Below are 14682 nucleotides of genomic sequence, written 5' to 3' on the forward strand. Positions count from 1 at the left end.
ACAAATGGGACATATCTTTATTTGCGTCTAGTCATGGCCCGATCATAAAAGAATTTCCCAACAATCAAATTAAAGAGCATTTTTTTTTCCTGTTAAAATTATTCCAGGATTATTTCACTTGAGTGTGGCTGCAGATATGAGTGCATCAATATCTTGTATGGCTTTGGACGTCCTGTGGAGAGCTTCCGCTACATTTCTCTCGCTTACTGGCTTGTGAGTCTCTCCCGTCATAGTATTTTCTATACAGAGTTTTTCACATCTAACCAGTTCTTTTTTCTCCAGCAAAACTAGTTATAGAATGTTAAGGATTACACATCTGACTTCAACATTATTCATATAAAGTAAAGCATATGTAGTTGAATTAGCAGCTGACAATAAGTATGATCACTCTACTAATTTTCACATTTCAAAAAGTAATATACCTATTACTCAATAGTACATCATAGAATGGTAAAGCATTGTCATATTTTCATAAAATGAACGTAATATAAAATTGTTTTTTTTAGCACAACACCCACATATTGTGGTAGCCTGACGCATATGTAGAACATTTGTCCGCATTTTCTATCTCACAATGTTCGTCACTGCAATAAATAGTGGGTACTTATGAAAGGGACAGGCAATTCAAAATAACTTAAAATGTGGAAAGTCTGATTTGTAATTTTATAGAGCAATTACTTCCATTTTACGTTTCTCAATAGCAAATATACAATAATGTGGCCAATAGTTATGAATTCCAGACACTATAAGGTAATGGAGGACAATGTTTATCTTGTAGCATTCTGTTGACTTGTCACAAAAATGTGTTATTGCATAGTATGTTGCTGCATTCTATCTTCTTGGCATTGAAGGATACAGTTAAATCTTTTTATCTTCTCCAATTCTGTAGCAACAAGATCCAAACTGTAGCAATTTGAAAAGAAAATGCATTATATACAAAAGCTGTCAATATAGCTGTTGGATCAAAAGAAGACAAATGGGACAAAGAGATTAAAGGAGAGATTTAGATAAAATCACACTGCTCTTGTAACAACAGCCAATAAAGTGATAATAAATTGGGTGATACCCAATGATCCTAGTCGAGGGGACCTAAAAACTGAGTGTTGACCTTTACAGAAATTGGCCTCAGTTATAAAATCTAGCAAACTGAATGCGTCATGAACATTTAACAGTTGGGCTGACTATAAAAGTTTATCTCACAAACATTGCAAATAACTTCTCTTTTGAAAGATTTTCATTTCTGTGTTGTTCATCAGCGGAAATAATCTGAAATATACATAACTCACTGGCTTTCTGGTATCGGAGTGTCATTCACCCGTTGCTTAGCTGGAACAGGATTTTGGAGGGTTTCTTCAAACACCACAGGTTTTGAAAAAATATCCTTTAAACAGAATAAAAGTCAGTCAAGTAGGAACAGATAATAACTATGTAACTGTAGTAACAGCAGGCGGTATCACCTCTTGCAAACAGCTTGGAGTGGAATGAAGCTTCAGTGACTGCTTGGACTCATTGTAGCAGGTGAGCATCCTGAAAACAGTCATACAATGGTCAGTGAGACACAACAGCCAAAGTCATCAATTCATCAGACACAAGGATTAGGAGCTTACCTGTGAGCACAACTCAGAACCGAGCGAATGGAGTACACCTGACCAGACACATCAGGTGGGAGACTGCTGAGATGGTAGGTTACTACTTTCACCTGTGAAATGTGTTTATGAAGTACATTTTAAAAGTTTAGGAGCCCAGACACCCATTCCTGGTGTGTTGAGAATTTTCAAATGGAAGGATAATATGAGAAATATTTGTAGGAAAATATAAGAGGCTTACATTCAACCCCATTGACTGGAGATCAGGTTTGTAATGAGTAAAATAAGTATTAAGGACACCATTTGATCGTATAACTGATCCATCTTCGGTAGATACCTCTATGGCTGGAACAGCTCCCATCAATATCCTGCATGTCCACAAACACAGTCAATGTAGCTCAAGACACATTGAATCACAGCAGAAACTTCAGGGCAAATTTCAGTGCCAGATATGTAACATATTAAGTCAAAATAAGAACTTAGAATAACACAAATGTGTGTGTTCATATGAACAGCATTTGTCAAATATGATATGTGGAAAGTCCTTTTATGATGGTTGTTATGTTTCAAATGCTAAATCTACAGTGTGGAAATATTTTGATATCCTATAATATCACTATAATGATAAGAAGGATTCAAAATGGTATTGTTTACATCCAGACATTCACTTTGGACATAATAAAAACACTTTACATTTACCAGCAAGACACTTGAAAACAAGCACTAAATTTCACAAAAGAGAGGGATTTCAGGAAAATTTAAAATAAAAACTAGACACTGTATTTGGATGTGAATTTATACTTATGATGAATTAGACTTGTAGTAAGACAGTAAATCTATTCATTTTGTGAACATTTAGTGTGACTTAAGTCACAAAAGAGTAATGAAGCTAGACTCAAGGCAGAAGTGAGTATTCATTAGCTGCAGTGTGTTTTCATGCCAAGAAGGGGTTGGCAGTATTAGCATAGAAACAAATGCAGTATTTACTTTGAGAATGTTGAGAAAAATACAGAGAGGGTCAGAGAGAGCTGCATTTTTGCCAGATCTAAATCAAAGCATATGTCAGGGTGTCGAGAGAGGAACTGCAGACTTGCATGAGAAAGTCTGGAGAGGTAATGAAGTATGTTAGAGTGAGGACATGCATGAGAGCTGTAAGACAGTGGTGAGGTAGGTGTGACAGAGGAGTTAAAGATGAAGGTAGGAGTGTATTAGGGATCAGCTCTGATTTCCTAGAGCATTCTTGTTTGCTATAGTGATGGGGGGGCTGACAGATGAGGCTAGACAGAAATCTCCACAGTTTGATGTTAGCAGATGACATTGTGATCTGTAGTGAGAGAAAATCGAGGAAAATCTAGAGAGGTGGTAGTGTGCTCTGCATATTAGGGTACTGAGGATTAGCAGCAACAACATAGCATACTTGTGTGTGAATGAGAGGAATCCAAGTGGAATGGTGAGGCTACATGTGGTAGAACTAAAAAAAAGGTGGAGGATATTGGGGTTGTTGGGGTCAATAGTCCAGAGTAACAAATAATGTAGAAAAGAGGTGTGAAAATGAGTGCAAGTGTATTTATTGTACTTTATTTATGTGGGAAATTCCTCTCCAGATTAAAACCATCATGGATGAACAATGAGCAGTTGGCAGCCATCTAGCGGAGCCAGGGGAGCAGTTAGAGGTTCAGTGTCTTGCTCAACAACACTTCCACACACTAGGAGGAGCTGGGAACAGAACCAGGAATATTGGGTTTCAAGGACGATCGCTCCAACCCCCTGCGCCATGCCGCCCCCTGAGACCCCCTGAGAGCTGGAGATAGGGAAGGTAAAAATGTTGAGGTTCTCTTTAGGAGTGAGGAGGATGGATAGGATCAAGAATGAGTCTAGCAGAGGGACAGCACAGTTTAGATGTTCTGGAGATGAAGTCAGACTGAGATGGATCGGTCATATACAGAGGAGAGACAGTTGATATATGGACGGATAGATACCAGGCAGGGGGCCCAGACGAAGCCCTAAGCGTAGATTTATGGATGGAGTGAAAATGAAAAATGAGGTTAGTTGGTGTAAGAGAAGTGGGTAAATGTAGATAATAAGGTTAGACGGAGGCGGGGGATTTTCTGTGGTGACCTCTGAAGGGGACAACCAAAAGGAAAAGAAGAAGATTAAGCATGAATGGATGAATGAAATAAATTAATTTCTAAAATATGATTTAAAAAAACTACAAAAGTACCAGAATTAATCATCAAGTGCCGCATCAGTGAATGTTTAGGATTATAGTTACACTGTTGGTACACCACTACATCATTTTATCTATACATAAATGTGCATCTGACTACTTTGAAAATGATTTATTCAAAGTTACACAATATCTTTCCGAACCACTAACTACTTTTTATTGTCTATTGTGTATGTGTTGTTGCATATAAAATTCCAAATGCTAATCCAGTAAATATTCAGAGCTTACAAATACTATGGATTCCTTGATAATGATGGTCAAGTTTTTCAGACAATGCTGACAGTTCAACAGGACCCTGAAAAGATTTCCTCAAGAAATCAGGATACTGTGGGATCTTTACATCTTATCAAGGTTTCCCACTCAAACTGAGTACCTGAACAGGTGCAACTTCAGCCAAATAACGGTGACAGAAATATTGAAGCATAAATATGGATACGGGTATTTATCAAGAAAGCAGGAATATGAGAATATGAAAGCTATATTCATGTGAAAGCAACACTCCAAATGTGGAATACCAGCATGACGTTGTAACTCGGATACTAATCTGTAGTCTATGATTAAGCAAATGATAAATAAGAACGTTATCTAATAAAAGAAAAAAAAGACTATTATTGGAGGCATGCAGTGATTACAGGCTCCGATGTAATTGTCTCAATCAGTGTGGAAGGATTTCAAAAGCCTTCCAGTGATGCCATTAAAAGACGCTTTACCTGTAGGTCACTCCTTTACACCACATCACCTTCACCAACTCTGCTGAAGATTCTTGGTCTGAATGTTCTTTTGTGGAAAAGGGGTCTTTTAACCTCCACCTTTGAAAGGACAAGAAATGGTTTGAAAATCATTTAAAAAACAAAACAGTATGCTTAATGTCTAGAATAGAATTCTGCTAACTCGTCAATGAACCTGTGCCGATGAGGAGATTGACAGGTGAGAGGCAATGCCTGAGGAAGCAGTGACTGTCTGTCTTCTATAGGTATGTTTGATGTGTATTCACTGGCTTTGTCTGCTCCAACATCGTGAGCTGATTTAAGGGGATGAGCCGCCCGGTGATGCTGGGCTAAGGAGAGAGGATAGCGCCAAGTGGGCGGGACAGCAAGGCCAGAGTGATGCTGGACCACTTTGGTGGTCTGGTACCTTTGCTCTGGCTGAAATGAAAATGAAATAGATAAATAAATGCTGCATCAGTAATAATAAAAACAAAAAACAATGAAAAAACAGTGATCATGAAACTGAACTTGAAGGACAGTCAATCGAGAAATAGAAGTAGACTAATCAGGATGAGACAATGCATTGCAATCGCTTTAGGGTTTGGGGTAGAAGCAATGCAATAAATCCCATTGCAAGTCAGAAAAATATAAAAAGTAAAACATTAGTGACATAAGTGTTATACATGAGAATAATGGTAATAGATGCTTCAGAAAACTCTGGCCATATCCAGTAAAATAGTTACATATTAACAAAACCTGTCCAGATAATGGTCAATTTGAACATTAGAATATCAAACAAAATTGCTGCCATAAGTAGGGGTGCTTCTTGTGTCCTTGAAAGAAAACTTACCTGTGGATGATGACAATGGCTGACGCCAGATAAATTCTGAGAAGAAGATCTTAAACTAAGTTGTTCAATTCCTTTTTTTCCTTCAAGTTGGGTTTCAGAGGCGTTGTCACGGGAGCTGTCACCCTTATGGGTTAAATCATCTGCAAGCTGCTTTTGTGCATCAGGTCTAGAATCAGCATCTCTGCTTGAATACTTGCTCAGGATCTGATGGTGAGGCTGACTGAGTCTGCATGTGAACTGCAGGGAAAATTCTTCACCCGAGGGCAAGAGCAACAACGCAGCTCGCCCATCCTCTGATGAGACAGTGGTCTCGCCTCTCGGCCCCAACTTAGCCTCACTGGAGAAAACTTCTGGCCAGCGCACGTCCGAATCAGTACTGATAAATGGCTGCAGTGGAAAAAATGTGGAAAATACTGGAGTCAACAAAGAAGGCAGCCGTTTCAGGCAGCTGCAAAAGCTTATTGTACCTGTTTGTGGGCAGCAGGGATGAGTTCCTCTGGAAGATATGGCTGACTGGCATACTTATTCCTAAAGGCCAATGCAGTTATTATCAAGTCCTAAAAAGTGAAATTGCTTTGGAGGCCAGTGCAATAATATTCATTCACAAATCAGGATAAACCGCTATAATAAGACAGTTGATTTATATTTCTATTTGAAGTAAAAACAAGAATTCTAGGCTGTTGAAATTCAAAAAGCACAAACTGAAGGGAAATGGAGACAGCAACATGAAAGGGGCAAGACAAATGAAAAAAGTTGAAAAAGTAGAATAAATGAAGCAGTGAATATCAGATCAATTTTAGGGTTTTCAGAACTGTAGAAATGAAGAACACAGTGGACGATGTAAAATGAAGAGCAGTCAGACACAGACATTTCTACGGAGAAACAAGAGACAAGATTTGGTTGAGATACAGTGCAATCATTATAAACAGGATTCAAAACTATAACGAAACCCTGGTTAAACAGATTAACTGACTCAAACTGTAAACGAGCTGGCTTTGGATCCTACCCTGAAGGCGCTGATGGTGAACCTCGTCCTCTGCAGGACTCTCTCCGGGGGGAGAAGGGAGGGTCCGACTGGCTCTCGATTTTTAACCACCATGAACTCGGAGCCGCACGGCGACAGCTGGAGCTCGGTTCCGTCGGCAAAGCAAAGATAAACAGACTCGTCCTCGTACATTGTCATCAACTTGGGGCCGGAGGTTTTCTCCATGATCACCAGGTACCTCCTCCGTTTACAAACCTCAGCCGCGCTAAATTGAAAAACACGCTGACGTCATCAGAATGGGACGGCTACCTCTTTCGAAGATTATTTTTCCTCCCAAAAGTTTATAAAATAAGTATTGCCTAAAATTAAAGTACAGTAGTTAGGGGAGAGTGAAAAGTAGACCCTTCAAACGTATCAATAAGAGCTTCGCTTCGTCCAAATAAGAAATAAAGACAAGGAAACACGACTTTCCCGCTATCAGGGGTTCATGAACGGAGATTGGTGACGGCGATCCAGTTTTGTCTCAGTGTGTTAGAAAATGGATAAAAACGCCGAATGTAGGGAAATGTACATTACCCTAATGGCTTACGATAGCATGAGTCGAGTTTACATGTCGGCGAATCCCACACTCTCCCTGCTGGTGGTAGTAGCGCACGGTTTGTTTAGTCGGCCACTGCCCTCCGAGCTGTCGAAGAAGAAAACGAAGCAGTGGAAGCATCTCGGTTTGTGGTCGGTCGTTACTCAGCTCACCGAGGCGTTTTTACGCAGTCCAACCGAAGAAACGACACCCCAGTTTGCGATGAATGAACCCCCAATTTGCTCGTTCGCAATTCACAAGTTGGAGCTGCAATGAAGGTGCGCTTTTTCCACTCATTTTGTCAGCGTATAGCTTAACCTAGCTGCCGCTAATGTTTCGGAGCAGCGTAAAGCTTCGCCTAGCTTGTTGTGAAAACCAGCTGTTTTCATTTTCAAATGGTGTATTAACAACTGTCAGTCGACACGACAACATCAATGTACACTATAGATTGAATGTGGTTATTGTGAACATCATCCATAAAATTTTAAAATGCCCTTTCTGGTTTGTCAGCCGCAACTGCCTGCTTCTCCTAACTGCATGGTTTTCGCTTCATAGTGTTAAACTGACACCGGGCTTTCAGCCTTCTCATGTATAATTTACCGGCACCCTTCTCTATTCACATATACCAGCGGTCGAAGTTATGTTGTTGTTTTTCTTTTTAGATATATATAGACTGCGACTTATGGTAGCTTACAATCCTTGTGTAACACTGTCAACCTGCCACATCAGTAAGATCTATGTAAGTCCATGAAAGACTGAAGTCAAGGTGCTTGTTGATGCCAGGCGGGGGCCTCATCCATGTGGGCTTCATGTTGTGGTCTGCTGAATGAAGTCATGGGTACGGGGGCTGTCAGAGGCCAGCAGCCAGGTTTTGGAGCAGGTGCTGGACCCTTCAGATTTGCCCCAAGTGCTGGATATTCCACATACCCGCCCACCAGCTCAGGGAGCCCCAGTCTTGTGTGCAAGACCTGTGGCCAGGCTTTCTCGGTCTTTAGGAGGAAGGTAGGTATCCGGGCATTCTGTAAGATTTGAATTTGTCTGTTGGCTGGATGAGAAGAACGATGCATGCTTAGAAACGTATTAACATATTCAATACATATTTTAGACCACATTAGTAATTACACTCTACACTTGGCAGCAGAAAACAGGCATCCAGAATTTGGCATGTCGATGGTTTTCCATGTTTTGACACTCATTTTCTTGCTTTCCCATTTACAAATGGTGAACATATTTTTGATGTTGTCGCCTCACAAGCCAGGGGCGTTCAAAATTTCAAGGAAAGATAAATCTGTCAATACATGGCATATTTTATTAATCTCACTCCTCCCAAGATAATACTTAAATTATAAAGCTTGTTAATTAATGGCTGACTAGGTATTCATGAAGACCTGAAATGGGCTCAAGTTAACATGACTTACACACCAAGGGAATTTCTTTTTTCAATCCTGTAGGGTCTCAACTGAGTGTAAAAAAAAAGAAAACAGATCCAGTGAAGCCTCATGTTCATGCATAGCTCAGGGTCTACCTCTGGACCATGTGCTTCACAGTCTCACTGTGCAACTTAAATCCCAAGTCTTGCATTTATTACTGTTTGATGTTTGTCACTTAAAAAGAATTAGCTACCTGCTGGCTCTGTGCCTGGAGGGGTAAGCAGATGGGGATGATGGAAAACTTTAGAAAAGGTTTTTGGAACTGATTTGGCTTGAAGGGATCATTTAAATAGTTTCTGTCAAAAAATGCTTTCCCAGCTTTGCACAATGGATTGTGACCATGTAAAAATACCCTATCAGTTTTGTCAAACAGATGTTATGAATCAGAAAATGAAAGAGAAAAAAAAAATCAGGCAGATGTTAAAATCTGTTGTTGGAATTAAAACCCTCTGTAATATCAATGCCAATGATTTGAAAATAGCAAAGTCATGTACATGATTGTGTGCACATTTTGGAAATGGAAGGTTTTGGTTTGTTGACAAATTAAAATCGACATTCATACTATTGGCTTTTGGAGAGTATTTGAGTCAGTCAGCATTGAGTTCATACTTACAATGATGTCAAAACCTACATTCAACTACATATCTATATCTTATTAAAGCTCGATATTAAACTTGATTCCACCTGGAAAAATAGATAATGACAGTTGATGAATTTAAATGCAAAACATTGATTGAGGAAGTGCTGTCTTTGAAATGCTTTAACTAATAATGGTTCTTTCAAATGCCAGATATGTCTAATTTCCATCTCTTTTGTCTTCACTTTTGTCTCCCAGTATATTTGCAGCGACTGCAAGAAGAGCTTTTGCTCTCTGTGCTCAGTGTTTCAGGGGAATCTGCGAATATGTGCCACATGCCATTTGCTGAAGGCAACGGCATTCCAGCGACCTCGGCTAATGCGTCTAAGAGTCAAGGACCTGCGCCAGTATTTGATGCTCCATAATATCCCCACCGACACATGCAGGGAAAAAGAAGATCTGGTGGAGTTGGTACTATGTCAACGAGGCATTGAAGAAGAGGAGGACCTAGACACGGGCAGCTTCCACTCGCGCTCCCTCTACACACCAACCCCTTCAACCACTCAGTCTGTGTCAGAGTTGTCAACTTTTGCTGCCTCTCAGGAGGAGCCGCTCAGCAGGAGTGATAGCTCAGACATCAACCAGGTCAGGATTTCTTCCAAAAGTCCAAAGATTTTTCAGGAACTCTGAGAAGTGCAAAAGGGCCTGTGTGTTTGTGGGGTCTGGTGTGGAGAATCTCTCCTTTGGTAGAAATTTGTCTCAATGGCGAGTTAATATGAAAGTTACTTAAGACACTCGTGATATTTATAGATTTTTAGGCAACTGATTCTTAGGAAATGTCTTATTACCCAATTACATTCCCAGTCTTTTTGAGGTCATTTCTAGCAGTTTCTCAATTAGATTGTCTCCTGGCGATTCTGAAAACTGTTCAATCCCTCAATGATTTCTTGTCATTTCCTTTTGGGATGGGGTAGACTCGCATTGAATACCTCAGCTCGCTTTAGGTACCTCTGCTATTGTGTCCTATTCCTCTGCACAAAAGCTGATAAAGTAGCCTGCTGTTGTGTCACTTTATATTGTTGACTGTCTCAAGCTTTTTTTTCAGCCCTACCTCTCAAATAATCTATTGTTGAATTAATTCTTATTGCTGTTTGTCATCCTGGCCTTCAGTTTATAAGTCATCTTAGAAGCAGATAACAAAGACAAGAACGCAGGAAGGCCAAACATAATACACAGAGCAATAAGCATCACAAACTGACTCTGACAAGGGAGCTTGGCTCTAAGCCTACAGGATCTGCTATAAATACTTGTACTTGGAGTGCTTAGGGAGCACTAAGCTTTTCTATGAATGGAAGGAATGAGATATTATTGTTCCCATGGTATCAATGACCCGGCTTACCAATATCTAATCCAAATCCTCAGCTGACTGGCTTTTTCCTAGCATGTCATGAATAGCAATTTCTTTTGTGTTGCAGGATATAGGGGATGCCACATCGGTGTCTCTCCTCAACTTGGATGCCAATGAACACACCCCTGAGGTAATCTGTGTCCCTTATTCATTCAAGGAGACTGTGACTGAATACATTTTGAATTTATTTACAATATTGCCATTTCTATTGCAGCACTAGAGGTAAGGAAGAAATATGTAATACACAAAAGTGTAATTGGCCACTTTCTAGGCCAGTAAGTAAAGTGGTAGAGATATGTCACTGTATGTAATGAACTATCGATGTGGATTGAAATATGAATCATATGATCTGTTATTTAAATAGGTGTGAAAAACGCAAATATATGTACATGTGTGTATGTAGGTATTCGGCCCCAAGCCAAACTAACAGTTCCAGTAGTATCCATACACATCTGGTCAATAACCTAAATGAAGCAAAGAGGCATGCAATAAATACTGGTGTAATACAATACATCCAAACAGTCACCCAATTCGACATTTTGAGACATTTTTTTTCCAACTCTCATATACAGTATAGTCTATTTACAGTATATTAATACTTAAGTTGTTCATATTTATGATTGTGGATATGTATAGTCATTTAGATTATCCAACATAAGATTTTTACATATAAAATGCAAGTTAATTACAAATATGATTATATGGGAATGTGCCATTCCTTATATACACTAAAATGTTCCTTTTTTTTATACCCCTAGTTTCATGCATAGTCTGTGTCTTGCTTCCATCACACAGTTGTTTTTTTGAAACTGAGTGGTCAACTTTAAGTTACAACAATGTCACATTGAAGCTGTGACGTTTTCTACTTTTCAGGTGAGTCCTCACACGCGACGTCGGGCCAGAGCCTCCCTGTCTGACATTTCAAGCTTGAGGGAAATCGAGGAGCTGTCAGTCAGGCAGCTGAAGGAAATCCTGGCCAGGAACTTTGTCAACTATTCAGGTTGCTGTGAGAAGTGGGAGCTCGTGGAGCGAGTCAGCAGACTGTATAGAGAAACAGAAGAAAACAGGAAATCTAGTGCGTATTATTACTCATGATTTATTATCCATATTACATGCTCTCCATTAGTTGACTCTAGCAAATTTTGGTAGAGAATGTAATGCGGGGCAAGATGGAAAAATGAATATGTTTGTTTCTTTGTTTTAATAATTGCCTTGTATTTGTTTACAAATGTCCTGGTGATGTAAGACGAGCTCTTCCTCATGATTTTTTCCACGTCATTCTTTGACTCTTCCTCGGTACAGATTTAAACCTGCAAATGACTAACAGCTTGTTTAATCATGGGATTTTCCTCTTGATTTTGTAAACAATGATAGGAAATCGATGGAAAAATATGAGCAGTCAACATAAAAAAACAGACTCAACACATTAATCAAAACCTAATGCTTTAAGACAGGCTTGGATTTTGACAGAGATACTGTATAATGTATCACATTATTAGCAGGGGTAGGGTGGGGTGTCAAGTTTTTCCAGCTAGATGTTATTCAACAGAAAATGTGCAGCCCTGATAGGTGCTTGGATTTATTTTACAGTCTAAGAAATCATCTTGGTGCTGTACAAGTTTACTAAAATTAACCTTTTTTTCTTGCAGTGGAAAATGTGAGCAGTACTGTAACCACAGGTAAGCTTTTCTCATCCATCTGTTTTCTGCTCTGGATACATTATTGGGCTTCTTGCTATAGAAATCCTAATGCCCTTTCTAACATTATTATGACATACAGTTGCTGGCACTAATGAGTTTTAGCCTCTCCACTGAGCAAACCTTAACACTTAATGGCTGATTCAAATGTGTTTGTGATCAAATCTCTCTTACTTTACTCCTCCCACTGTAAAGTGGTGGCCTTTCCCCCTCCTATCTGCAATGGTGCCATTGGAGGTAAGGCTTTGACTTTTGATCCAGCGTTGCCATTATCACCACTTCTGTATTTTGTCTCTCCATCTTAAATGTATTCATATGAATGCATTCTCCCTGCAGATTTTCATTTTCACTGTCATGGGTTTATTTCAGTTAACCATGGGTGTTTCTGTACTCTTCATCCTCTTTATCTCGTCTCTTTATCAAGATCTACATTTCACTGTCATTTATCATGCCTCAGGAACCCTGATCCACCCTGACATGTATCTTTGCTATTCACAGTCTTTATGTGTTCATCCATGGTCATCATAATTGTGCTAGGAACTGCAATATGCTAAGCTGGTAATTAAGTCATCCTACAGCTATCTGCCAGTGATCAACCTTCCACTTGTCACAGAAACATCCTGACACCTGATACTTAATCATGCATAGGCACTTTTGAGGTTTTTCCTGGATGTGACTTCACAAAGATTAGACTCAGTGGAATAAGATGAGGTGATCTGTACATGAAATAGTCTTAATTACAGTGTTGCTAAAAGCAAAACTCAGTGCAGGCAATTTAGACGCACATTTCAATGGCTAGTATGACAGAGTCCCAGTATTAACAAAGTGTATTTGTTTTATAGAAATGTCTGCAATGTATGGCAGAAAAACTGCTAGATTGTGTAACCTTGATCCTTACAGTCTTGGCAAAACATGCATACAGATAAGATGCGCATTATTGATCCCCATAGGGAAATTCTTTTGTCACAGCAGCGAAACAGTTATGGTGTCAATAAAGTATGAATATAAACATAAATAGAGACAATTAGAATTAGAAAAAAAGTTGTGTTTTGAATTGTATGTAAAGATAACAGATCTAGCTAAGAGGATATAAGCAGAGTGGAATTAACCTCATCTGGGTTAAGAACTAATGTAAACTTTGAGTAGCCTATGAACAATTGAATACAAACGCACGCAGGGTATTGAGAGTTTTGATACTCAAGAAAAGACTCATTGATCTAGAAAATAAATTGGATGATATGGTGGCAAGATCAAGATTCTGATGGTGAGCTTGCCAGAGGAAGACTGGGACCATAACAGAGACTGACTAAAAAAGAAAATCATTTTGTTACATTTATATGGATTTAATAAAGCTCTCCCTTTTGTTTTAAGACGGAAGATCTAAAAGTAGCCAAAATTAGAGGACTTGGAGTTAGAGCCAACCATCAGTCTACCGATTGACAATTGGCCATTTAGGAATGTTATATGTTAAGGTACTTAAATGAAAGAAATGGAAAAGAAATACCTCTGGAGTATGCATGACTCAGGTGGTAAGAGCTGTCCTCTTAAAACTGAAAGATCCTGGTTGGATTCCTGAGATTCTCCTGGCCTTTTGAAGTGTTGTTGAGAGTCCCTAACCGTTCCCCCGGTGATGCCCCCATGATGGGTTAAATGCAGTGGTAAAATTTTGCTAATGTTTGCTGCATGTATTACTTAAAACCACAAAATAGGGATAAGGGATTTCTTTCTTTCTTCCTGCACATTAAAATGCAGTAAATAAGGATAGAAATTGATTTGCTGACTGCTAAAGGTAGGTTTCTAATGTTTTGGAAAACAACAGGCATGCCTGAGTTTTACAGCAAAATAAACCAGAGAACCAATCTTAATTGACACATAGACGTAAAGTGACGCATGCACAAAAAAACAGGATAAATTCTTTTTGTAAATAAAATGCTCGTTTGCCAACAATGTACATGCGATCTGCCTTATTTTGTTCTCCAAACCCACATTAAGCATAGTTGGTTAACACAATGTCAGTGTTTATGATATCTGTTAACATGAATATCCAGGTCAAAGGTTTACAATAATTCATGGCAGGGACAGATTAAGAAACAAATGGAGACTTCATGCAGCATCTAAGTTGAAGAGGCAAGCAGAATGTTTCATACCTCGACAGCATGATTAAGAACAGAAACGGAATTTAAACCTTTTTTATTCTATTTATGCTCCTTCGTGTCTCTTTTTATTATGACTAGTACCGCAATGACAACCTGGATTCTGGTTTAAGGCTCGTGCAATAATTATTTCCAGTCCTCCTAATGTGAGCGCTCAATGTGAAGGTGGTGAAGATGTCTTCAGTCAGCTGACTGAAGATCTTAAGGGTGTATTGCAGCGATGTATGTTTCTTCTGTGTCTGACAGTAGTCATGTCAGGAGCTCTTTTCTGCAGCACCTTCATGCATTTCAATGTACAATCAGCGATAACTGGTGCTGGGCATGTAATGATAAAGCGCTGATTAAAACTGAGTAGACTTTAATTTATGATTTGAGATCTCTCATTCAAATTGAAAGGCTCTCACGATAAAGATATTGGCTACTTATCAACGGACCTAAGTGTAGGTTGTACATAACAATCATGGCTTCAGTGTTTGTTGCATAGA

General features: G+C 39.2%; 3 protein-coding genes across 8 annotated transcripts in view; 1 reads left to right on the forward strand and 2 right to left on the reverse strand.

The window, feature by feature from the left end:
• On the reverse strand, window positions 1-6972 carry c26h5orf34 (chromosome 26 C5orf34 homolog). 3 transcript variants are annotated; one of them, XM_086173477.1, is made up of 12 exons: window positions 6932-6972; window positions 6377-6714; window positions 5838-5927; window positions 5371-5757; window positions 4717-4958; window positions 4524-4622; window positions 1828-1954; window positions 1608-1699; window positions 1458-1527; window positions 1287-1381; window positions 857-903; window positions 1-287 (listed from the first exon to the last, which is right to left on the reverse strand). In XM_086173477.1, the coding sequence occupies exons 2-12, from the start codon at window positions 6578-6580 to the stop codon at window positions 115-117; spliced, it is 1626 nt and encodes a 541-aa protein (XP_086029603.1). In that variant the 5' UTR covers window positions 6581-6714; window positions 6932-6972; the 3' UTR covers window positions 1-114. The 3 variants fall into 3 exon arrangements, with proteins under 3 accessions (XP_086029603.1, XP_086029602.1, XP_086029604.1); XM_086173476.1 differs by having other exon boundaries at window positions 6377-6620; window positions 6932-6966; XM_086173478.1 differs by having other exon boundaries at window positions 271-287; window positions 857-954; window positions 6377-6620; window positions 6945-6963.
• Window positions 6847-14682, forward strand: part of rnf34a (ring finger protein 34a) — an 11910-nt gene continuing 4074 nt past the window's right edge. For 2 of the 4 annotated variants that reach the window (XM_086173479.1, XM_086173480.1), the window contains exons 1-7: window positions 6847-7210; window positions 7716-7934; window positions 9198-9584; window positions 10415-10477; window positions 11221-11422; window positions 11997-12026; window positions 12240-12281. In XM_086173479.1, coding sequence (XP_086029605.1) covers window positions 7205-7210; window positions 7716-7934; window positions 9198-9584; window positions 10415-10477; window positions 11221-11422; window positions 11997-12026; window positions 12240-12281 — 949 coding nt within the window. In that variant the 5' untranslated portion in view covers window positions 6847-7204. The remainder of the gene's footprint in view (window positions 7211-7715; window positions 7935-9197; window positions 9585-10414; window positions 10478-11220; window positions 11423-11996; window positions 12027-12239; window positions 12282-14682) is intronic. The other 2 variants (XM_086173481.1, XM_086173482.1) reach the window with 1 other exon arrangement.
• kdm2ba (lysine (K)-specific demethylase 2Ba) overlaps window positions 10517-14682 on the reverse strand; it is an 18391-nt gene continuing 14225 nt past the window's right edge. The window contains exon 10 of the mRNA XM_086173475.1: window positions 10517-11388. Coding sequence (XP_086029601.1) covers window positions 11381-11388 — 8 coding nt within the window. The 3' untranslated portion in view covers window positions 10517-11380. The remainder of the gene's footprint in view (window positions 11389-14682) is intronic.

The sequence above is a fragment of the Fistularia commersonii genome, chromosome 26, assembly GCF_037954325.1.
Source record: "Fistularia commersonii isolate RoL2024-O1a breed Wild chromosome 26, RoL_Fcom_v1.0, whole genome shotgun sequence".
Taxonomy (NCBI): Eukaryota; Metazoa; Chordata; class Actinopteri; order Syngnathiformes; family Fistulariidae; genus Fistularia; species Fistularia commersonii.